Source organism: Culex quinquefasciatus, chromosome 2 (assembly GCF_015732765.1).
Source record: "Culex quinquefasciatus strain JHB chromosome 2, VPISU_Cqui_1.0_pri_paternal, whole genome shotgun sequence".
Lineage (NCBI taxonomy): Eukaryota > Metazoa > Arthropoda > Insecta > Diptera > Culicidae > Culex > Culex quinquefasciatus.
In genome coordinates, this window is record NC_051862.1 from 9452276 (window position 1) to 9477514 (window position 25239).

General features: G+C 38.2%; 2 protein-coding genes and 1 long non-coding RNA gene across 3 annotated transcripts; 1 reads left to right on the forward strand and 2 right to left on the reverse strand.

Moving 5' to 3' along the window:
* Positions 1 to 1697: 1697 nt before the first annotated feature.
* Positions 1698 to 15318, reverse strand: LOC6053106 (mRNA (2'-O-methyladenosine-N(6)-)-methyltransferase). Its single transcript, XM_038255119.1, has 5 exons — positions 14812 to 15318; positions 8752 to 10468; positions 2367 to 2776; positions 2165 to 2308; positions 1698 to 2098 (listed from the first exon to the last, which is right to left on the reverse strand). The coding sequence occupies exons 2-5, from the start codon at positions 10453 to 10455 to the stop codon at positions 1786 to 1788; spliced, it is 2571 nt and encodes an 856-aa protein (XP_038111047.1). The 5' UTR covers positions 10456 to 10468; positions 14812 to 15318; the 3' UTR covers positions 1698 to 1785.
* A 2181-nt stretch (positions 15319 to 17499) lies between these two features.
* Positions 17500 to 19132, forward strand: LOC6053105 (trafficking protein particle complex subunit 12). Its single transcript, XM_001869219.2, has 2 exons — positions 17500 to 17655; positions 17717 to 19132. Exons 1-2 carry the CDS (start codon positions 17568 to 17570, stop codon positions 19060 to 19062), a joined length of 1434 nt encoding a protein of 477 aa, XP_001869254.2. The 5' UTR covers positions 17500 to 17567; the 3' UTR covers positions 19063 to 19132.
* A 3673-nt stretch (positions 19133 to 22805) lies between these two features.
* On the reverse strand, positions 22806 to 23217 carry LOC119767777. The gene is made up of 3 exons (XR_005277697.1): positions 23204 to 23217; positions 22928 to 23147; positions 22806 to 22871 (listed from the first exon to the last, which is right to left on the reverse strand). It is a non-coding gene; the product is annotated as an uncharacterized LOC119767777 (long non-coding RNA).
* Between the last annotated feature and the right edge of the window lie 2022 nt (positions 23218 to 25239).

Here is a 25239-nt window from a genome sequence, read left to right on the forward strand (position 1 = left end):
AGAACTATTTTGCAAATTACGAGCCAACAGGTATCTTTTGCACAAAACTCGATGTGTTAATCAATAGCTGGCCTTCCCAGCTACCATCTAACGTAGCGAGTTTTGTTAAATAGTTACCTGTTGTTTCAGAATTTGCAAAATAGTTCTAGCTGTCAAAATGCTTATGCGCCCTTTTCAAATGTTGCTCCCGTTGCTCCAGAAATAAAATTGCACTCTAAATGTCAAACTGTACCCTTACCAAAAATCATGATTTTCTGAGTTAAATAATCCCACTTTTTAAACAATTTTTTGAATTCAGGTACTACAACCATAACAATTGTTATATGGGTTGAACTGAAAAATTCGTGTGATAAGTGGGATATTTAACTCAAAAAATCATGATTTTTGATTAGGGTGTCCATTAAATAAGCTAGTAAATAATTCTGTGATAACACTTAGTTATGGGTAAAATTTACCCAAAACTAAACCAACAGGAAATTTTCAAATTCTCGTCTTAAACTCAATTCTGTTAGTTTGCTCGGTTTCAACGAAATCTGAGTCAAAATAATATTTACTGAATTGACCAAAAAATCTGGAAAAAAAATCGCACGCAAATTGTTGGATTTTTCAACTACGATAAATTGGCATTTTTTAAACAAAAGGCCACTGCAATTAACTGAAAAATACGAGTAAAAAGCGTCCAATGAAAACTAAAGCAAATCGAAATAACAACACGAGTTAGATTTTTCTTGATATATTTTCATAACGTTTCAATAATGTCCACATTATCATTTAGTTTTCTGTGTGTGTGTGATTTGTACATCCAGTTTTATGTGATCCTTAACGAGCGAATACGATTACAACATCGAAAAACCATTAGAAAGTAATTCCTGAAATCGAAAAACAAACAAATAATGAGAACATTTACGTTTCCTTCTTTTTTTTACACTTCTGCCTTAATCTAAAAAAAAAAACTCTCTCTCTTTTACTAAAAAGAGCGATTTGTGTCACTTGGTCGCGTTTGCTAGAAGCATTCTTATTTTTTGTTTACTTGTTTTGCACTATATTTGATACACGAAAAATATGCGCTTTTTTGATTTTTAGTTTAAAGATAATATTTTAATATAAAATAAAGGTGTTTAAAATAATAATATTAAAAATCTCCACAAATGTTTTGAAAACAAATAACAAATTGCCATTTTAAAGGACTTTCCTGCTTTAAACTCGATCTGCTCTACAAGTTTCTTTTTTTTTTTTCACGTTTTTCTCTCGCGCTCACTAAATTTCTCTAATGTAAGATTAATTTTAGATCATAGTTTGCTTAATATGGTACAATTAGAAGAGAGAGTTTTCCTCCACTTTACTCTATCTTTCGACTCGACTTTTTAAAAAGAATCAACAACAAATAGTTACAATTCTAGTGTTTGCCTTTTTTTTTTCTTTCCGGAAAGAAGGCTTCCTCTTCTTTTCACGCAATAATGTTTGGAAATTCGCTATTTTTTTTTGTTTGTTCTGTTTGCTGGATAAGTTGACTGACTTTGAGATAAGCTAGCTTGTGTGTTTTTAAAAATTCCTTGACGTTGACTTTTTTTTTCACTATTCTGATTCTGAACTTTTTTTTCATTTTAAATCTATTTTACAAGCACAATTGTAATTAGAATTTTCTTTTTTGTGGTGTGTTTGTGTGTGCAGAATAAAAACTGGGCTGTGAAACTGACTGACCCTCTACTATTGCTAATTCTTTCTCTTTTGTGTGTTTGTGTTTTGAATAACGAATGCGCGTTTCTCCTTCCCTTCCTCCCCCTCTTAAATCGTCGGCGTGGTCGGCGTTTTGGGCGTCGTCGAACCAGGCGCGTGCTCCCCGACACTTCCCGGTGCCTCCGGCGGACTTCCCACCGAGGCCGGCGTACTGCCACCGGCTCCTGGGGCGGGAGTCGATCCTGCGCCCCCTCCACTGCTCACCGGCACCACCTTGTCCCGTTCGCGCTCCCGCCCCGGTCGGAACGCTTCGAGGAGGGCGTCCACCCGCGCTTCCGTCGGTCCCCAGCGCTGAAAGCCGGCGTTGTTCTGCAGCCACACGACCATCGTGCCGTGGATGCTCTTGAAGTTGACGTCCGATCTGGGAGAGGGAAGTTACGATTAATTCAGGACATTTCGAGGGTGACCCCTCGGCGGGGGAACCTACTTCGGAATGCAGTGCTGCAGCCCGTGCCGGTACTCGTGCTCCATCCCCATCACGACGACCTGCTTCCGCTTAAAGTGGCTGTCCTCGATCTTGGAGAGGCACTGCAGCGCCGGTTCCTTCCACTCTTGCAGAAACACGATGAAGCTGTAGAGTTCAAAAGTCCCCGTCAGATCAAGCTTCTCCAACCAAACCCAAATCTCACCTCAACGGCTCGGTCGAATCCGTCAGCAACCGGTCAATGTGCTGCAGCGTGGCGTCAATCAGCTCCTCGCAGTACGGCGGATTCACCTGGAACGACCCGGACACGGGGCGAAACTCCAGAAACGACCCGCGCGACCCAAAGTACGAGTCCGCGTCGCCAAACGCCGAACAGTACTGCCGGAAGTAGCAGTTCAGTGGGCTCGCGAAGCACTCGAACGTCACGCCAAAGTGCTGATGTAGACACTCGAAGACCACCGCCGGCAGCGCCGACTGTGTCAGTTCCGGTTCCTGCTGGTTGGGACTGGCCGCGCCGTACAGGAAGCTCGAGTAGCGCTTCAGCATGCAGTACACGCGCCCGATGAAAAAGTCAAACTTTTTGTCGTCGAAGCAGTTGTAGCGGTACAGTTGTTCCTGGGTGGGGGTGGATCGAGACTTGGATTAGAATCAACGATATCTATTCGAGGTCAATAGTTGCAGATATAGTGTCCGTAATTTTTTGATTTGGTAAAATTACTGAACTTTTAACTACTGAACAGTTCGGTACAATAAAAATGACCGAATTCGGTAAAAACTTACCGGATATCGGTAATGCAGTTTATTATTGCCCATCCGAGTCTAGACTCTAGTTAAAAATCGTGTTGAGTTTAGGCCGGTAAACCATCCGTCAAAATAAATAAATTTTACCGAATATCGATTGTACGATGAATAATAATGAACTTCACTATCGAATTTTAGTATGTTTTTATTTTTTAAATTTGCTAACTTCCAGTTTACCGAACTGTTCAACAGATGAAAATGTGGTAAATTTCAGAGTTTTTTTTTTTTTTTTTTTTTTGAAAGGGTCCTATAAGCTATTGTGTTTCATCTGTTCATAGGACCTGTTCCAAAAAAAAACATCAGTAAACCATCTGTCAAAACAAACAGTATTTTCAAGGCTGTTAACGATAAAATTATCGAGGTTCGATAACGATAACAATAGTTCTATCCAGGGGCGCCGACTAGTCCAAAATGTTGGGGGGGCACGGTTGTTTTCCGAAATCGATAGCTAAGAGTGGCGATTAGATGTTAAAGTTTCTTGTGTATCACGAATTTTAAAATTTTTATTACGATTTAATACGATTTTTTTTCATCCGGAATCATTTTTTTTAAAGAGAAAGATTATTTATTAAAACGTAATTAGAATGTTAATTGGAGGGATTTTTTTATATGTTTGGGAGGCGAATTCCTTCTCATTGGCATATTCTCACTTATTTTCTAGAAGTAACAGTCAATAATAAAAATAATCAGATATTTATAAATTTAACAATACAAATATTCTAAAAATAAAAACAAAAGAAAAAGCAAAAATTTAGAACTTCAGAAATTTAAAAATACAAATACACATTTAAAAAAACATCAATTTTTCAAATCTGCAATTTAGAAAAAAAAATAACAGATACACAAAATTCAATATTCTAAAATTAAAAAAAAATAATAGAATAAAAATATTCTAGGGTTAAAAAAAATTTTAAGAAATCAAAAGCAGAAATCCAGACATTTAAACAATCAGAAATTTAGAAATAACAAGAAAATTCAATGTTTAAAAAAATCGAAAATTAAAAAATTATTACATGAATTAATTTTTCAAAAATTTAAGAATTTAAGAACTTAAGAATTTAAGAATTTAAGAATTTAAGAATTTAAGAATTTAAGAATTTAAGAATTTAAGAATTTAAGAATTTAAGAATTTAAGAATTTAAGAATTTAAGAATTTAAGAATTTAAGAATTTAAGAATTTAAGAATTTAAGAATTTAAGAATTTAAGAATTTAAGAATTTAAGAATTTAAGAATTTAAGAATTTAAGAATTTAAGAATTTAAGAATTTAAGAATTTAAGAATTTAAGAATTTAAGAATTTAAGAATTTAAGAATTTTAGAATTTAAGAATTTAAGAATTTAAGAATTTAAGAATTTAAGAATTTAAGAATTTAAGAATTTAAGAATTTAAGAATTTAAGAATTTAAGAATTTAAGAATTTAAGAATTTAAGAATTTAAGAATTTAAGAATTTAAGAATTTTAGAATTTTAGAATTTTAGAATTTTAGAATTTTAGAATTTTAGAATTTTAGAATATTAGAATATTAGAATATTAGAATATTAGAATTTTAGAATTTTAGAATTTTAGAATTTTAGAATTTTAGAATTTTAGAATTTTAGAATTTTAGAATTTTAGAATTTTAGAATTTTAGAATTTTAGGATTTTAGAATTTTAGAATTTTAGAATTTTAGAATTTTAGAATTTTAGAATTTTAGAATTTTAGAATTTTAGAATTTTAGAATTTTAGAGTTTTAGAATTTAAGAATACGACCAAAAACGTTTTAAATGGATTTCCAATACTCAATAATGCTGATTTCCTGAAAATGTTCTATTTTTAGTATTATTCTCTACTCCCTGATTTTTGGCATATTTTTTGAGGGTGCAGTTAAAATTTCTACAGCCTTTTTATGTTTTTTTAAATCGACCATAAATTGCTTGTCTTTTAAGATTATAATGTGGAATTGTCTCAGATAAGGTTTTAATTTGTCGGTTTCTCAGTAAAGCGGTGCGCTAGTTTTCAAAAATTTACTTTTTTTGAAACAATTCTATTTTTCGGCTAAAATTGGTAAAAAACGGTTAACGGTTAACAAATGCAATTGAAATCTTGTCAAATCCTTTCTAAAATTACCAAAAAAAATATCGAATTTATCAGCATTTTTGTAAATGTAAAGCAGTCAACAAATTACCACTTTGAAAACTGTTTCAGCTTATATTCGCTAAATCCTGATCTACAATGGCAAATTGCAGATTGTAGATGAAGTGCTTTGGGAAAAGTACATTGGTTTTGTTTTTGGAACAACATGCACAGATAGAAATCTTATGAGCAAATCCGTAAAATCTATGTTGACGACATCTCTCAAATCATTCACCGATGCCTCTGTGCTCTTATACTAAGCTTACTGATTTTCCTAGAGAGCACAGTGGTATAGATAAAACGTTGTCGATTTAGAAAAATAATGCATCTAAATCCAGAAAATTGTAAACGATTTTGTTCAAAAATTTCTGCGATTTCGAAAACTACAAATGTTTTTGAACTATTTTACGGATTCGCTTACAAGAATTCTATCCGTGTGTACAAACAATGTTCCATTTAAGTTTTAGATATTATTTTCAATTATTTCCTTTTTTTTATATTTGATAAAGTATATTTTTCTTCCAAAATTTCTGGGGGGGCACCATGTATGGGCTGCCCCCCCAGCCAAATTTTAGGGGGGGCAAAAAGTACCGTGCCCCCCCAGAGTCGGCGCCCCTGGTTCTATCGTTATCGTCGGGACTATTCTATCGACGATAATTTTATCGACGACTACGGACGATAACTTATATTTAATATATTTCTGAAATTTACTAAAACCAACCAAATTATGTTGAATTTTCAAGCTTCTTCTTATTAAATATTTTTGTGTTAATATCATATTAGGCTGGTACAAATTTTATTTTAAGTTTTTGCCTCCCACCCCCTTCAAAGTTGGCCCGAAAATTCAGGGGACAAAAAAAATATTTTTTTGAAAAACTTCGAAATTTCAATGGAAATTTATGTACAGTTAGCTGAAATTATTTTAAAATGCATTTCCCTGCGTTTAGAATCATTTTTAGCATATTTGGTTTGATTTAAAAATCTTTTGAATATTTGGAAATTTTCGATATTTAAATTTTTTTCCGCTAAAATGTTTTTTTTTCGTCAAATCTTTCATTTTTTGAAAATTTATGATTGCAAAACAACTGAACTTGTGTAAAATACATTTTAAAACACTTTTGCCATGCAAGTGCTGAAACTATGGCTTATAATTTCAATATTTATATTTTTTTATTTTTTGAACCCCCCCGCCCTCCTCTCCCCGCCCCCCTTCGACCACGGCCAAAGCCGAGGGACAAAAACTTTGAAAAATATTTGCATCGGCCTTAAGTTTCAAAGTATAAATACTACAATTTTCATAATTCATCGTATTTTTTTTAAAGTACTCATTTTTTTTATAATTTGCAATATGGGTAAAAGATTCAAAATTTGGCATAAATTTTCACTGTTTTAAAGTTTTTTGAATGAAATACTAAAATTGTCACAAAGTACCTTATTTTTTTCGAAAACACTAAAACAGTGCAGAAACAGGTAAAATTTCGTTTCGTATAAATATGGGTATCAACCCATTGCGAATTATAAAAATTTGAGTATTTTAAGAAAATACGGTATTTTGTGACATTTTTTTGTTTTTCATTCAACTCTAAAACAGTACAATGCATGCACAATTTCAAATCGTGTAAAACCGCGAAGCGAAGAAGCCGCCATCTTGGAAGTTCAGAAAACAAACACTGAGAATAAGTATTATACATATTACGTTGGTAACACGAAGTGTGTTATCCTGGTTAAACTCAAAAGTCCCATGCAAATGTGTAAAAAAAAACTGAAAAATGTGTAACGCTGATTCTCAGTGTAAGGGCGCACTGTACGTTTGATCGACCAAAAGAAAAAAGATAAACAGAAAAATCACTTTTTTGCAATTCCGTTGTGAAACTACTTACTTTTCCTGTCATTCTTGAACGACGAAATAGCCTACTTTTCTGTACCAAAAATAACAGAATCGAATAGCAACACTTTTCAAAATAAATGCCGAAAAGTTCTACTTTTCAGCACTGAAATGGGTGCTGAAAAGTTGAACTTTTCACTGTTGTCAGTTTGCTTAGGTCGGAATAGGGTTGCCATCCCCCCATGTAAAACCCATATTGCGAATTATAACAATTTGAGTATTTTCGAGATAATACGGATTTTTTGAAAATTTCGCTTCCTTTGATACCTATATTGCAAATTATGAAAATTTAAGTACTTTAAAAAAATACGGTATTTTGTGTGTAGAGGTAAGCGTGGTTGCCTCTCACCCAGTCGGCATGGGTTCGATCCCAGACGGTCCCGGTGGCATTTTTCGAGACGAGATTTGTCTGATCACGCATTCCGTCGTACGGGAAGTAAATGTTGGCCCCGGACTAACCTATAAAGGTTAGGTCGTTAGCTCAGTCCAGGTGTAGGAGTCGTCTCCCTGGGTCCTGTCTCGGTGGAGTCGCTGGTAGGCAGTTGGACTCACAATCCAATGGTCGTCAGTTCGAATCCCGGGGTGGATGGAAGCTAAGGTGTAAAAAGAGGTTTGCAATTGCCTCAACAATCAAGCCTTCGAACACCTAGTTTCGAGTAGGAATCTCGCAATCGAGAACGCCAAGGCAATGCTGTCGAGAGAATAGTTTGATTTGATTTTTTTTATTAAAGTTTGCCTTTATCTGTTTTCACATTAACAACATTTACATCTACACAATGCGTATCACAATTATAGAATCGTAGAATTTTAATACCATTTTTGTTAGTTTTGAGTAGATTTTTTTTTGTTTTTGAATATTTAGCAATTCCCTACGAAAACAGCATGGAAAAAAAAACAAAAATGTTCGGATCGGGCTCAATTTTTTGCGGGGGTTTCCTGGCCGAAATAATTAGACCCGTATTTTTTGTTTGGCCAATAGGGAGACCTACGCCGTGGCCGTTTTCGTTGATTTTCGCAAAAACCACTTTTTTTTAAAATCATAACTCCCCGCCATTTCAACCGATTTTAGCTGTCTTATACGCAAATGATAGGCGATAAGTTGGCCTTTCAAAGAAAAATAATAAGAAGTTTCTGAAATCTAGCCTAACATATGAAAAGGTCTTATGAAACTTTATAATGCCGTTTTGACGGTGTCTGGACCAAAGAGCATATGTCTGGAAATATTTTTATCGGATTCCTCGGACAATTTTACATAACATACTAAAAAATGGAAGGAGTTCATTAACTGGATTTTGAGATATGATTTTTTGAAAATAAAATCCGTGTTTTCGACGCGCCGAAAACGAGAAAAAATAAACTTTTTTTACTAAAACTGCGATAACTTTAAAATTTCAGCGATGACCTATACATTTATGAGTACCAAAAGTTGCGTCTTTCCATTACAAACCAAGCACTTTTGTTTTTTTTTCATGCTGTTTTCGTGGGGAATTGCTGTATTAAAATTTTAGGATTTTAAAACTTAATATTTTCATATTGTGTCGTCAGAACATTTATACATGTATTACTTCAGACATCCGATTTGAAATCAAGCGCTTCCCTAACACCGACGGGAAGGTCAATTACCTAGAATGCATAAAATTGGCCACCGAAAAAGCGCTTCCCTAACACGGATTTGAACTTCAAGTACCTAGAATGCATAAAATGTCGAAGGCTCTCGATGAACTAAACTAACATAAATTACGTTATTCAGCGCCATTTCAAACCAGTTCTCACCCCGCCAAGCAACTTACCAACTTTTGCAGGTGCGAACTGTTGATCGTGTGCGTGTCCGGCCCCGGCAGCGACGCGTGCGTGTACTTGATCGTCATGTGGTCCCGGTCGGTGTTGTAATCGATCTGGGGCATCCGCGGCGACGGAATGGCAAACTGGACCGGGTAGCACCAAACCTTCCGCGCGAGTGGAGCGGCCAACGGCTGCGTCAACTCCTGGATGCCGCTCTCCTTCAGGATCTGGCCGTGCCGATCGCGGGTCGTTTTGACGTGCTGCGCCGAAAGGTGGTAGATCTTGGTGCAGAGCTGCTCGACGCTGTTCTGGACCGTCGCTACGATGTGCGGTTCACACTGCCGCCGGAGGTGCGACAGCCGGTCCTGAAAGTCCTCGTAGCTCGCCCCGACCGTCTTCCGCAGCCACTCGTACGTCTCTTCGGCGTTCCACTTGACGATCTTTTTGCTCTCCACGGACGCGGACCGCCGCTCGACTATCTTCTTGGCCGCGTCGCAGTACCGCGAGAGTTGCTTCCGCGCGTCGCCCGTGAACTTTGGCTTGACGATCTTGATCGGAATGTCCCGTATAATTTCCCTGTACATCTGCTGCGAAATCTCCGGCGCACACGCACTCGGCAGCATCGGATCCAGCCCGCGATCGATAATCTTGCGCTCCATCAGCCACCGATTGAACGACCCAGCCGGCGGATTGATCGACTCGCGCTTCGTGCAGAGATCCTCGTACGTCTTGAACAACCGCACCGTAAACAACCCGCGCATAGCCTCAACCTCCGGGTACGGATGCGGGTGCATCGTCGGAATGCGATCGTACATCACCACGTTCGTCGGAATCTCCAAGTCCCACGGCCCAGGCAACACGTACTTCTTCAACGGCGGTGGCGCTCCCGTTCCGCCCTGGCCCTGCCCATGATGGTTCTGCGTGTCCTCCGAGGCCCGCCTCTTCAGCGCGTTACTGTTATGCTGCGGCGGTGGTGGCGGCCCAGCCGGACCATTCCCCGTCCCGCCCGAGTGACAAATGCCCAACGGATCCGTCAACGGATCAAAACCCTGCTGACCACCCCCGCCGGCACCGCCTCCCCGATTCAACATCGGCGTCTCCCACAGACTCTCGCCGGTCAGTTTGTTCCAAAAGTACGGCCGACCCTCCCGCTTGGACCAAAACTTGCGCCAACCCTGGTTCACCAGCTCCGGGTGCAACTCTTCGGCATAGCTCGGACCGGGCGTCTGATTTGGCGCGCTCTGCGGCGTGTGGGACATGTCCGGTGGAGTCGACTTGGTCGGGGTCATCGGAGGGGCCGCCGTGGTCGTTGGACTCGTGGCCTGCATTTGCTGCTGCATTTGGGGTGGAAGTGGGTGATGGTGGATTTGCAACGCCGGTGGTCCCTGCCCTTGGGGATGGTGGCCGACGCCCGGATGGGGATGCATTCCCGGGTGTTGGAGGTGAGGATGGGGGTGCGGGTGAGGGTGGGGATGGTGTTGGGGAGGTGGCACATGCTGCTGCTGCTGTTGATGTTGCTGATGTTGTTGTTGTTGATGATGGAGCTGCTGTTGTTGCTGCAAGTGTTGTTGTTGCTGTTGTTGTTGAAGTTGTTGTTGCTGTTGCTGCTGCTGTTGATGGTGTTGTTCGGCAAGAGCCGGATTGGTTAACTGCTCCCAGGCGGATGGGCCGGGCAGGACCGTTTCCTTATTGTTGGTGCTGATGTCGTTCATGGTTCATCAAATTCTGTAAGAGAAGTGAAACAATTTCAATTATTTTTCATGACAAGAGTTTTAGACTGTTATAAAAACAAGAAAATTTATAAATCAGGCAACCTTGGCCAAAATTATTAACTATTGAGCCTTATTTATGGAAACAACTTCAAATATCATAGTTTTTTTTTATGAAAATGCCATCCAAATTATTTTATCGGTAAATTTTAGGATAGGTTGAAGATCTGGCAACCCTGTCATAAAATATCGCCACTTAAGTAAAATGTGTAATTTGGTAGAGAGCATTTATTTGGTGCTGTCTCAGTATAATCATTCATTAAATGATTAAGGGGTTACATACATGTAAATCGACAAAAAGTCACAGGTTGGTGTGAGCACACACTTAATTTTATTTAAAATCTGTATTCAGGACATTAAAATATACTTTTTCATCTATTATCAAAACAAATTTGAAGACATTTGGTTGTATCATTGCCGAGATATAACTATTTGAAGTTGGCAGTTTCAAAAAACGGGTGCCACGATATCTCAACACCTGGGATGGAATAATCGCAAAAAAATCAATTTCGCTTGCGAACTTTCTTCACCCGCGAAAGAGAGAGGAGGCATATCACGCAAAAGAAAATCGCTCCCGAAGTTCTCCAATAAAATCAATCTGTTGATGATTTTTTGTGAATTTCCTTGTCAGCACTTCTTAATAATATTTATTTCACTTTGTTTACACACATTGCCCATCTACAAAATGTGACAGGTCATTTTTCGACGTGTGACGTTACACTTGCAAGTATAGTAGTGAAAAAGATGTTCCGCCGAATAATCAAGATGATGATTTTTTTAGATTCTTTTTACCGATCTTTCGTGCGCGAGAGAGGAGAGCTATGCTCCCCAGTCACGAAATATTCTAGCAGAGCTGGTTCTGTCAGAATCCTGCTAGAACGGTCGAACATTTCTGCTAGAATGCTCTAAGAATATCCAGCTCTCTAAGAATTCTGCTAGAATCCTGCTAGAACGTCGTGACTGGGTCCTTTCGGATTTTTTCTCTTGATGGACGTGCAGCGATTTTCTTTTGATGATGATTATTCCAACGCTGCTCAACACTGCCTAGATCAAATCGGCTCAAAATTTTGGTGAAGACTCGTTAAACCGGTCCTGTGTGCATGACGAAGGCCGATTTTCAAAAAAACTTATTTAAAAAAAAAGATAAAAATAATTTTGTGTTTTTCATATAAAAAAATTGTCAGTTTTTGATTTTTGTATTTTTTTAAAAAGCAAAATTTCAAAATCGGGCTTCGTCATGCACACGGGATATGTCTTGAGAGTCTTCACCTCGAATTTCAGCCAATTTGGTCCGTCCCATCTCGAGATATCGTGGCACCCGTAAATCAACTTGGTGTTCAGAGAAAACGCTCAGAAAGTTAGACAGTTGGCTTTGCGCATGGCAAAATTCTGAGCTTAAATCGTCTCTAACTCAGTTAAATAATGAAATATCTTCATGAAACTTTCAGGAGTGATTAAAAATCATATTTTTAGTGGATTCAATAAATTTTCTGTAATATGAAATTTTGTGATTTTCTACATGTATGTAACCCCTTAAACGATCTTTTCCATGAAACATACATTTTACAGATCTGGCAACTTTGTTATAAACAAATTACAATTTTTTTTTGGTTTGTTGACTCTCGAAAGCCAAATGAAGTTTAAATTGTTGAAAAAAAAAACTTTTGAGAATATAAATTTAATTTTGAGCAAAAAAAACCCTCTCATAATGGCAAAACAGGCAACAACTGTATTTTGTGAAGTCATGAGAAGTAATTTAAAATACATTTTGTTTTGTTATGGGCCATCCATAAACCATGTGGACCCCCAAACCCATTGACCATTGACAGTCAAACTTTGACTTTTTTTGAATGCGATTTTTTTTCAGTAAGACTGTCTTTAAAAAAATGCTGGAAACCGCAAAAAAAAAATAAGACTTGCTCTTTCAACTGTCCATTTATTAATTAATGTTTATCTTAAGGAAAAATATTGAAAATACTACGAATCAATTGAAACTACATGAACCATACAGTATGGCACAACATCATCGTCACTAAACTCCACAAACTGCGCCTTTTCACATGTCGCAGCACGGCTAAAGAGCTGAACTGTTCTGCTTGTTTTTATAGAGAGATACACCACCTCTCAACCTCGACTGCTCGTACACTCAACCCATCCCATCCTCCCTCGAAGCCGTTTAGTTTGCTCTTTACCACCACCATCACCCAAACAAAGCCAAACTGAAACACTCTGTTTGAATCGAAAAGCAAAAAGCCAAAACAGAAAAACGACAACGTTCGTTCGTTTGGACGTAACTGACAGTCGCTCGCGGACTGCCGAAGAGGACGAACCTGCTGGGCGGAGATCCCCGTCGGAAGTTACCGCCGGAACGTGCCGGCCATGTGATCGGTCGGTTCTTAAACCGAACGATCTCTCCGAGAGGCCAGCTCCCCGGCTAGAGATTTGTTGGGTTTGTTTTGCTCGCGTTTGGTTGTTTAATTTTTCTAATTGGGAGATTTGCAGATGTGAAGAAGGGACAAACGATGCATGGATGGGTGATATTTGGGGTGTAGAAGTAACTGGTGTCGTCCAACAAGTATGACTGAGATCAGATAGATTGCTAATGAGATTAATCGACAACAAAAATTAGTTTGAATAATATGGTTAAATCCCTAACAGACACGATCCTTTTCCACCCTGCCCAATTCTAAATTCTGTTTTATTTTACCAAATTAAGTTTTTCGATGTTTGTTACAAACTCATCGTCAATATTAGAACCAGCGTGTCAGTATGACATAGGGGGGAAGGTGGGTTTATTTTAACCGATTTTAGCGCAACATACTTTAAGATGACGCTATATCGCAAAATTTAAAAATATTTATGTTTTATAAATACAGTATTCTGAAATTTTTAAAAATTTATACTTAACTATTCTAATCAAGTCAAAATGTATACAAAATATGGCGTCGTTGTATACAGATATGTATTGAAAAATTATTTAAATTTTAGTATTTTCAGAAAAAAATTGCTAAAATATATTTTAAAATCGTAAAAATTGCAGTTCAATTAAACGGTATTTTGCTAAAACTTTAAAATTGTATACTAGGAAAATATTCTTCAAAATTTTGATTCGTTTGATACCAATATTGCAAATTATGAAAATTTGAATACTTTAGCCAAACTAGCGTTTCCCAAAAACATAAATCAATATCAATTGCCATGAAAATCCAATATAAAGATGACATAAATTACTCAAGACAAGATGAGCTTTTCAATTACAGACGTAGAAATCAAATACCTTAACATAGCTCTCAAATTCCAAATAATTCATGCATATCTTATTCTGGATGATTCACTGTAGATTCACAATAGAAGTATCCAATTCAGAAATTAATGAAAAGATGAGTTACGTTCGAGTTTGATTAAAGAATTATTTTATCCTGAACGTTACAGCGTCTCTCCTTCACTCCATATCAAGCCACGTACGATATTTTTTTAAAGAATAGGCTTGCCAAAATAAACGCAACGGTCTTCCCAGATCATAAGTAACTTTGCTTTTCTCCATCTGCGACTTTTTTAGGGCGTTGAGCTTGCCGACTCCAGTTTCGTCTAGTTTACTGAAAGCTCCAGAATTCTTCGTGAATAGCTTCTTCGATTGTTTGTTGTCGCCAGATTACAGATGCTTCGTTGTAGACGCAACAGCGTGCTTCTCTCCTTCTCGTTCTCCAATCACAGACGTAAGATTCAAGTAATTTGATGGAGCTATTGATATTTTCGTAGAAACTGTGCTGACTGGAACAAGTGCTCTGAAGTGAAGTCCGTATTAGAGGTGAACAAGTGGGGAACCGCTTTTTTTCTCGCTATGTTTGTATGCCGAATTCTGATAAGTTTTCCAATAAAGATTTTTTTCTAATTGGAAAACGCAAAAAATCCAACGAGATTCTCGATGCGGCCACGTCGCCGCCACCATCCGGTCCGTTCTGGCCACACTGCCACGTAGTGGTGTTGGGAAGCGAAAAGTTTTGTCCTCGCTGGTGTGCGTGCCCCCGCCGTTCGCTGGTATAATATTATAAAGATATCGCTACGACGTCCAAACCGAACAGAACAACTCTGACCGCTTGCGACGAAGGAACGCCCTGTACGTGGCGACTGCGGGAACCGATTCCAACGCTGCCCCGATCCGGAACGTTTTGCGAGGTCTTCTTCCTCTGCTATCGGGGATTGTTTTGAACGGGGTTTTTTTTTCTCCGGGATCTTCGGAACACGGTTCCAGCTGGAACCGAAGGGGGAGGGCAGTTGGTGTGGTGGAAAAATACTCACTCGACAACAGAGGCCAGCTAAAACGACGACGGAGTTGACGCGAGTTTTTTCCTTCGCGGATTCAAGCGCGAAAATTTTCCTTCCCCCAAACGGACCGCACTCCGGGAATCTGCTACAGTTTTTTCCCCCACTGATATCCAATCAATCGTTCAACCCGTCGCAACGCCGGGGACGGTTTCAAGCTCAAGTTTTTCCTCTCGAAACAAAAATTTTCACCGAAAAATTGGCATTTTTCCCGCGGCCAAAAATCCGAAAACTGCACTGCACCGTAAAATCCGCCCGTGGCCACTGGAAGTCCGTACTCCACCGTTCCGGCCGAACCCGTCACTAGCACTCGCGATTCGCACCCGCTTTTCCCGCTAATACATCGCGCAAAACGGACTTTTCGACGAAAACTTTTCGCTGGCACAAATTCACGACGTCCGCCCGAGGTACGCCATTTGCATTTTCTCCTGGCGTTTTCTGCTCCGTGTTTGAAAAAAGCTGACCGAAGACTGAAGACTTGAAGTTGTGTGCGGCGCCCGCTGGCTGGCTGATGATTCGCTCTCGCTCTCTCACTCTCCCGCGCTGCGTGGACCGAGAAGAGAGAGGGCAAAAAGCGCGCATCAAAATAAACGCTTGCGTGTGGTGGTGAGATCGTTTGGAAATAAATCGAATGAAGTGCACGGTCATGAAAGATGACCAAAGATTGTGCTGTTGTTTCCCAAATTGCGTGTTCCAACACGGAAAGTTTCAGAAACCATTTCTGATCACTTTATTTCATTTGAATGCAAAAAAAAATAATTGAAAAGACATCAATTGGGTCCTAAAATGAAGCTTAGATTGCTGATATTATCATTTACAGCGATAAAGCTTATTTTTCTGAGTACAATGACCCTTTGTACGACCAGAAAGAGTTTAAAATGGATTTTTAAATCAATTTTGAAAAATTAACCTCGCGGTCCTTCTTGACAGAAAAGCTCCTACTTGACAGCTCGTTCCAAGGGGACCATAGTTGATCCATCGAAAAAATGTTGTCTTGTCAATAAAAAAAATTTGCATTGAAATGAAAAAAAGTGATCAGAAATGGTTTTTTATCGTGTTTTTTAGCGTTGTACATAAAAATTGTCATAGGGCTTTAGTACCCAATTGGGTACTAAAGCCATATGTCAATTTTTATGTACAACGGTAAAACACACGATTAAAAACCATTTCTGGTCACTTTTTTCACTTTAATGCAAAAAAAATATTGACAAGACAACATTTTTTCGATGGATTCACTATGGTCCCCTTGGAACGAGCTGTCAAGTAGGACCTTTTCTGTCAAGAAGGGCCGCGAAGATAATCTTTAAAAATTGATTTAAAAATCCAATGAGAAAAATAAGCTTTATCGTTGTTAATAATATAATATTTCAAATTTAGGCTTAATTTTAGGAACCAATTTAAGAATTTAAGAATTTAAGAATTTAAGAATTTAAGAATTTAAGAATTTAAGAATTTAAGAATTTAAGAATTTAAGAATTTAAGAATTTAAGAATTTAAGAATTTAAGAATTTAAGAATTTAAGAATTTAAGAATTTAAGAATTTAAGAATTTAAGAATTTAAGAATTTAAGAATTTAAGAATTTAAGAATTTAAGAATTTAAGAATTTAAGAATTTAAGAATTTAAGAATTTAAGAATTTAAGAATTTAAGAATTTAAGAATTTAAGAATTTAAGAATTTAAGAATTTAAGAATTTAAGAATTTAAGAATTTAAGAATTTAAGAATTTAAGAATTCAAGAATTTAAGAATTTAAGAATTTAAGAATTTAAGAATTTAAGAATTTAAGAATTTAAGAATTTAAGAATTTAAGAATTTAAGAATTTAAGAATTTAAGAATTTAAGAATTTAAGAATTTAAGAATTTAAGAATTTAAGAATTTAAGAATTTAAGAATTTAAGAATTTAAGAATTTAAGAATTTAAGAATTTAAGAATTTAAGAATTTAAGAATTTAAGAATTTAAGAATTTAAGAATTTAAGAATTTAAGAATTTAAGAATTTAAGAATTTAAGAATTTAAGAATTTAAGAATTTAAGAATTTAAGAATTTAAGAATTTTAGAATTTAAGAATTTAAGAATTTAAGAATTTAAGAATTTAAGAATTTAAGAATTTAAGAATTTAAGAATTTAAGAATTTAAGAATTTAAGAATTTAAGAATTTAAGAATTTAAGAATTTAAGAATTTAAGAATTTAAGAATTTAAGAATTTAAGAATTTAAGAATTTAAGAATTTAAGAATTTAAGAATTTAAGAATTTAAGAATTTAAGAATTTAAGAATTTAAGAATTTAAGAATTTAAGAATTTAAGAATTTAAGAATTTAAGAATTTAAGAATTTAAGAATTTAAGAATTTAAGAATTTAAGAATTTAAGAATTTAAGAATTTAAGAATTTAAGAATTTAAGAATTTAAGAATTTAAGAATTTAAGAATTTAAGAATTTAAGAATTTAAGAATTTAAGAATTTAAGAATTTAAGAATTTAAGAATTTAAGAATTTAAGAATTTAAGAATTTAAGAATTTAAAAATAAAAGAATTTAATTTTTTTTAAGATTTTACACTCTCAATAAATATGTCTGAATTTTATCTGTCCAAACCTTCGTAAGCGTGTAAACGTTTTGACAGTTCTCTCATCAGCTGTTAAACACAGTGTTTTGATTTTCACCAGCAAATTTCCAAACTTTTCCTTGAAATTTGTTAAAAAGCGTGCGATTTTGTAAAGATTCCTCACCAAAAATGACCGACAACCAGGGGGAACCCAGCCTGAGCCAGTATTTCGCCAACGATCCGCCCAGCTTCTTTGACCAGCTGGCGGAAAAGGAAGGTTTGTTGTTTTGTTTGCTTTCGTTTCAAAAACCATCTCTGACCGATTTGTTTCCCCTCAGGAAAATCTCAACCCAAAATTCCCGACCCTTACGCCACGTACGACTTCCTTCCGTCGGCCTCCCCGGTGGACACCCGGCACAACGTTCCGGACAGCGTTCGCGACCTGTGGGAACTTCCCGCGGCGGTTGAACCGGGTGCGGCTCTGGTGCTGACGATGCCCGGCGTGAGCGTAGCTACCGATTTGAACGATCCGGTCCAGGAGGCGGTTAGCTTCCTGGTGGATCCGGTGGAGGCGCAACACCGGAAGATTCTCTCGCCGGATGATGTGACCCAGGATGAGCGAGGGTTGCGGGAGTTGATCGAGCACGGGTGTTTTCGGTCGGCGGTTAATTTGACCGCGCGGTTGTTGACCATCAAGCAGCAGGGCTTTGGGAGGGCTGGTTACACGGTGAAGCATTCGCCGAACTCGTTGCAGCTGTGGTTTACGCGGTTGGCACTGCTGGTTAAGTTGGGCCAGTTTGAGATTGTTAAAATGGAGGCGGAACCGTTTGGATCGCTGAACAAGCCGGATGTGTTTTACGAGTTTTACCACCCGGACATGCACTCGGACAAGAAGGGCTCGATGGCTTCGTTCTCGTTTCGACTTTTGCTGGCGGAGCTGCCCATCTATTTGGGCACGCCAAGAATCGCACTGGATCGTCTTACTGAACTGTTGGCCGTGACCAGTCAAATCCGAAGCTACTTCGGCAAACTGCCCGACTCCGACCACAACAAGCAAGCGGCCAGCTTCTGGCTCACCCGCGAAAAGCGCATCCTACATTCCATCGTAAACTGCTCGCTCCTCGTGAAGGACTTTAGCCTGGCCGACCAGCTACTCCGCCAGCTAATCGATTCCCCCGGAACGACCGCTGACGAGAAGCGTTCCCTCCTCTCCTGCTGGGGTCGCATCCGGCTCCAGTGCGGGGACATTTACGGCGCGGAGAAAAAGTTCTCCGAAGCAAAGCGACTCAAAGAGGACGCCGCCGGCCAGGACGCGGATTTGCGCGAGCTCGTCGATCGTGGCCTGCTGGCGGTCGCCCAGAACGACTTCCAGTCCGCGTTCGATCTGTTCCAGAAGGCGGCCGCGTTGGACGCGACCAGCACGATGCTGTACAACAATATGGGCGTTTGTCTGCTTTATTCCGGTAAGTTGAAGGAAGCGATCAAGATGTTTGAGGGGGCGATTCAGCGGAATCCGAAGCTGGCGTTGAACGAAAATTTGCTCGTTAATTTGTCGACGCTGTACGAGCTGGAGTCGAACAACTCGAAAGATAAGAAAATTGCGCTGCTCAAGTTGGTTAACAAGAATCGGGCGGATTTGAGCGTGGGGTTGGATATTTGCTTGAAGCTGCAGACGATTGCATGAAAACGTATTTAAAATTATTGCATCAGAAAGACACCTTTATTTAACTGAAATTTGTGATTTATAGTTTAATCTTTGACTGTTTATGTAACAGATAAAATAATGAGAAATCAAGTATATTAATAAAAATATTCCACAATCTAATTATTTTAAAATGCATTGATCCGAAATTGCCACACATATAATACTACTCTAAATTTTCCTTTTGAATCAAATCTCAAGTTCAAACTAAACAATAATAAAAACTCTAACATTCTAGGAAACTACTTAAGAGAATGGCCATCTGCTTCAGCAGCCATGACCGTCCGCGCTGAATCAACAGTCTGGTGAGAATGATGGACGGCGCAACCAGACCCGTCCGAGATAGCAACCGCTGCTCACACGGAAGTGTAATTCAAGCTAGAGGGCGCCTTCTGGATCAACTAGGACAACTTGAGCTGTTTCACTAACTATGACGTGTTGGTCCGGAAGAAGCTGAACTGGAATGCTATGATTTGCTTATAAAGGGAGGTGTTCGACAGAAAAGTTTTCATATCAGTCCAAGCCTTCAAACCATGAAACGAGAATCAACGAAGTCGGAGTCTCCGAAGTCATAGAGCAAGCCATCGGTGACCTGTCGTCTCCGCCTCCAACAAAATATCGGAGGCCGCAGGTGAACAGGCCGGAGATGCGCAGGTCGTGAGTGCGAGGCCGCCCAGATCGTTGCTGTCGTGGTTGCTTCCCAAGTCGTCGTCACCATCACCACAGTACCTGCAACAATATCAGTGCTTTCTCGATTCGTTGCCTAATCCGACGTTCTAAGCAGAACTACAGGTGAGTCATTGCCGTGAAATAATAGCTTAGCTACACTTTTGTTTTTTGGTCAATAACTCCATGCACTCTCGGTATTTGAAGTTCACGTCCGCGTTAGGGAAGGGCACTTTTAGTGGCAAATTGTATGCGTTTGCGCTAGCGGACGTGGTGTTTCCGTCTGTCCCAATAGGTACTTACTTACTTAATCATATTGTACTAAACCCAGATAAATAATGGCTTATTACACATATTATATTCCTTTTTTCGGTGATTTTGAATGTCAGAATTTCTAAAGAAATTTTGTGTCCCCACTTTAAACTGATGTAGTATTTGACCCGTTTCCTTATTTTGATCTACATCTTATGTTTATTTTGCAAATAAAAAAAAAGTTTCATAGTATAGCAAGTCAGATAAAATTGCTTTTGTCCTCATTCAACAAATAAAAAATAAAGTAACATGTTCTTTTTTGTTAAAAATGTTTTAAAACAGTCGATGCTATGCATATCATAAGTTTAAATCGTTTAAATGAATTTTAAGTTCATTTTTGGATCCATTTGGAAGATTTTCAACAAATATATAATTGTATTGTCTCGATTTTGACGTTAGTATTGTAATTGAACATTGATATAAAAAAATTAAATTACTCGAAAAAAAAAATTGCCACTAGTTTTATATTTTGTATGGTTTTATTTTAAACTAAAGTTTATGCTGCCAAAATTGAGACGTTACACTCAAACCCCGATGGTTTGACACCAACTGTTGTCAAACGAACGGGGTCACTTTTTAGTTTGACACCCCTTTTACACGGAGTTCACACACACTACTGAACGTTTGTTTTGATAGTGTGCGTGAGCGCCGTGTAAAAAGTGACAGTTAGTCACTTTTTAGTTTGACTTTGACCAACCAACGGGGTACAAACTAAAAAAGTGTCGAACGAAAAAGTGACCAACGACCGGGGGTTGAGTGTATTGTATCTACTAATTTAAAATGACCCTCTACGACCCTCAAAGTTTTTATGAATGAAAAAAAGATTTGGTAAATTTTAAGTCACAATTTTAGCATCAACATTTCTCTGGCTAGAACCGTTAGAAAATCGACTTTGTTTACAACGGGCACTAAAGACCTTTCGAAAACTAACCCGAGATCTGTTTAATTATTGAAAAAACATAAAACATTACAGTTTGTACTGAATCCAAATCCATCTGGTGGTTACATTTAATAGATATTTGGCGTGAGTTTATCTTATGTATATACAATAGCGTGGTTCACGTTTCTATGAAAAAGACAAAAGTTGTTATTTTGTCTTGCATCAACCGGAATTTCGTTCTTTTATGTCCCCAGAAGCACTCCTGAAAATTTGAGCCCATTTGGTAAGGTCTAGGAGCTCCAGTTTTAATTTGAAATTTATATGGGATTTTGATTTATTTTCCATGGGAAACTATCTTTTTTTACATTGTATTAGGATTTTTTTTTTATAAATCGATGAAATGACTTGATTCTTATAGTAGGAGATAGGTTTTGAACTGGGGAACAACTTTGTAGAACATACCAACATGCTAGGAAGTGACCCTTTAAAGATACAGATACTTTTAGATGGTGGCTTTTGAAGGGGCTTTACTGTGTGGGGTGAAACGGGCTAGCTGGCGTAAGTTCAAGATATCTTTGGTTTTTAATCGATGGTGCTTTGACTTTTTCTAGTCATATTTACAAAGTTATTTTTAGAACATTTATTTATAGACAAGCATGGGCTACGGTTTTGGCCAGCAGTGTTTTGTGAGTTTTCAACGATAGCAAAATCTTTTCCTTGGACAATCTGGCCACCGGTGTTGTTCCAGGTTATCAAATGGATGATGAGACAGTTCGGACACCGGCACTGTTCCTGATGGCGGTTTGCTGTTTGTCAAATATGTTTTACAAGAATTGGTGGACAGTTTCGACACCGGCATTGTTCCGGGTTGGCGGTTGGCGGGTTATCAAATACTGTTCTTGTTAGGGGATCGACACAGTTGTCTGTCGATCAGTTAAGAAGTTTGAAAAGATGGGAGGACGGGGAGGGGCTGGTCACGCTTACGAAATTGGTCGGGATTGAAGGATATAGTTTGGGAGTCGATTTAATCAGGGTTAGTTTCAGATTGGGAATTGCATTTCGGGACAGAACCTAAAGTAAACAACACTGTTTCGATTGTTTGTGTATTTCAGTTTTTTATAACAAATAATTAAAACAATCAACGCAATAACTCATTTTAACAGCTGTTGATAAGGTTGAAAATAGATTCAAAACTCCTACTTCAACCTCGCATGTCTCTGATGTACGGTGTTGCCGCGCACGAAGCTTTGCGTCCGCCCGACGCGTAGGATATTGTTGCGCGTACGGTGTTAGCACGCACTCCGCTCTGCGTCCACGTGATGCGCCCGATTTTCGAGCACTCCATCAGCGCGCATGGCCCTGCTCTACCAGATGCTTGGAGCGAATGAAGCGCTCTAGTCGAATCCACCAGCCAATCAGCTCAACCTGTGCACGATTGATCCGTCCTCGCGCTCAGGGACAGGAACACCAAACCTACGGAAACAGATGTAGTTAGCTCTCAATGTTCTCACTCGAACTTAGTTTGATCTTACCCCGTTCGGTCCATGGGGCGTTTTTTCTAGCTTCAGTTACTCCTGTAGTTATCCGTGTGTTTCGAGTACCGCTCTTGTTGTCTGAGTTGGGCAATTTATTGGTATCGGTGAGACTCCGCGTGGTTCAGCGAACATACATCTTGTTTCCATGTCTGCTTGACCTTGATAATGGGCCGTGCTTCACTTGTACCCGTGTTTGCGGTGGTGACCTTTAACTTTTGAGAATGAGGAAAACTTGGTCAGAGATAGGCGTCATTTGCTGCTGACTCGCTTACGGTTGATTTCTGGCGTGCGATTCGTCTCTCCTACCGTCTCCACTCTCGCGCGTCCGATTTAGATCGGAGTCGTCCTAGGGTGCATAGCCGGTGTGTCTCCGTGTGCGTCTGAACGCTCTTGCTCACCTGAGACAGGGTCTTAATTATTGTCTGCCAGCTTGTTCCTAAATACCTTCACCTACGTCGTGCGTCCGATCCAGCTGGCGGTGTTCAGAAACGTCGTTCTCGGCGCTTCATACAGGGCGAGGTTCTCGTTGTTCTCCGCTTTGACCTTCCCGAAGTACTCGTTGGATGTTGTCGGGATTTGCGACGTGCTGATTTTTTCTGTATGGCCTCGTGCTCTTCACCTGGTCCACCTCTACAGAGCGCTAATGGTCGGTCCGGCTCAGAGAGCTGTGATATCTGCGGGTAATGTGATGGATATACACTTTGGCAGCTATAGTGGAACTAACTCTTACCGATCCGGAGTGAGCGGTCCCGACCAATTTCGTAAGCGTGACCAGCCCCTCCCCGTCCTCCCATCTTTTCAAACTTCTTAACTGATCGACAGACAACTGTGTCGATCCCCTAACAAGAACAGTATTTGATAACCCGCCAACCGCCAACCCGGAACAATGCCGGTGTCGAAACTGTCCACCAATTCTTGTAAAACATATTTGACAAACAGCAAACCGCCATCAGGAACAGTGCCGGTGTCCGAACTGTCTCATCATCCATTTGATAACCTGGAACAACACCGGTGGCCAGATTGTCCAAGGAAAAGATTTTGCTATCGTTGAAAACTCACAAAACACTGCTGGCCAAAACCGTAGCCCATGCTTGTCTATAAATAAATGTTCTAAAAATAACTTTGTAAATATGACTAGAAAAAGTCAAAGCACCATCGATTAAAAACCAAAGATATCTTGAACTTACGCCAGCTAGCCCGTTTCACCCCACACAGTAAAGCCCCTTCAAAGCCACCATCTAAAAGTATCTGTATCTTTAAAGGGTCACTTCCTAGCATGTTGGTATGTTCTACAAAGTTGTTCCCCAGTTCAAAACCTATCTCCTACTATAAGAATCAAGTCATTTCATCGATTTATAAAAAAAAAATCCTAATACAATGTAAAAAAAGATAGTTTCCCATGGAAAATAAATCAAAATCCCATATAAATTTCAAATTAAAACTGGAGCTCCTAGACCTTACCAAATGGGCTCAAATTTTCAGGAGTGCTTCTGGGGACATAAAAGAACGAAATTCCGGTTGATGCAAGACAAAATAACAACTTTTGTCTTTTTCATAGAAACGTGAACCACGCTAATATACAAACAAACGCTTAAAGTATTTCACGGCGTGTTTTCTAGAACAAACTGTTTAGGAAAAAAATAGTCATCGCTACTTTCAAATGTGTCTTGTAGGAAATTTTCTCAGCTTTCCAATGCTTCTTAGAGCGAAATGTTCCATCGAGAAATTTTTGAGATATCTATTATAAAAGTTCATGTAAAAATGTCTTAATTATTTATTGGAATATGTTCAATAACTGTTCAGGAAACTTGTCAAATTATGTGTTTTTTGTGTCATTTACTTATCAAAATGTCTACAATAAGAAAAGAAAAACTTTGTAGAAGGTTACAAATCGCTAAACATTTTGAAAAATTTCTGTTGCAAGCTTCAAAGTATTATTAAATGGTTTACTTTCAAAAATGCATTCAAAAGTATTACACCACCACAAGACTTTTTATACATTTAAACAAACATAAAATATTATATTCAATATTTTAATTAAAAAAAAAAAATAATAATCAAAAACATCAACTCTAAACTATTTGAACAATAATCAAAGTATTTGATTTTTTTTTTATAAAAGTTGAGACTGCTATAATATTGCTGATTCTTTATTACTACTTCATAAATACACAAAACCAGAAAAAAAATCATTCCATACTCATGGAGAGTATTTCTCCTGAAGCTTGCAACAGTAATTTTTAGTTCAATTACGATTAAAGTTGTTTCTTTTTAATTTTTGCACATTTTGGAGAGTTAACGACACATAGAGCATATTTTTTGACAAGATTCCTGAACAATTATTAAAAATATTCCAATAAATAGTTAAAGAATTTAAAACAAAAAACTCAAGTAATAGATATCTCAGAAATTTCTCGATGAAACATTTCGCTCTAAGAAGCACTGTAAAGCTGAGAAAATTTCCTATAAGACACATTTGAAAGTATCGATGACTATTTTTTCTTCTTAATGTTGCCCAGAAAACACGCCGTGATTTCCAAACCGGAGCATCTCGATACGACCTCTAAAACAAACCGAGCAAAATCTACAAAAAAATGCCTCTTAATTTTCCAATTTCATACTGGGCAATCCAGTCTTATAAATAAGTATTGAATAGAGTATAGATATTAAGATGTGGGAAAAGGTAGTTAAAACGTTCATCCAGGTTTTCTAAAATAAGTTTTAAGCAAAACTTTTCTTCAACTATTGTTTTCAACATTTTTTAAT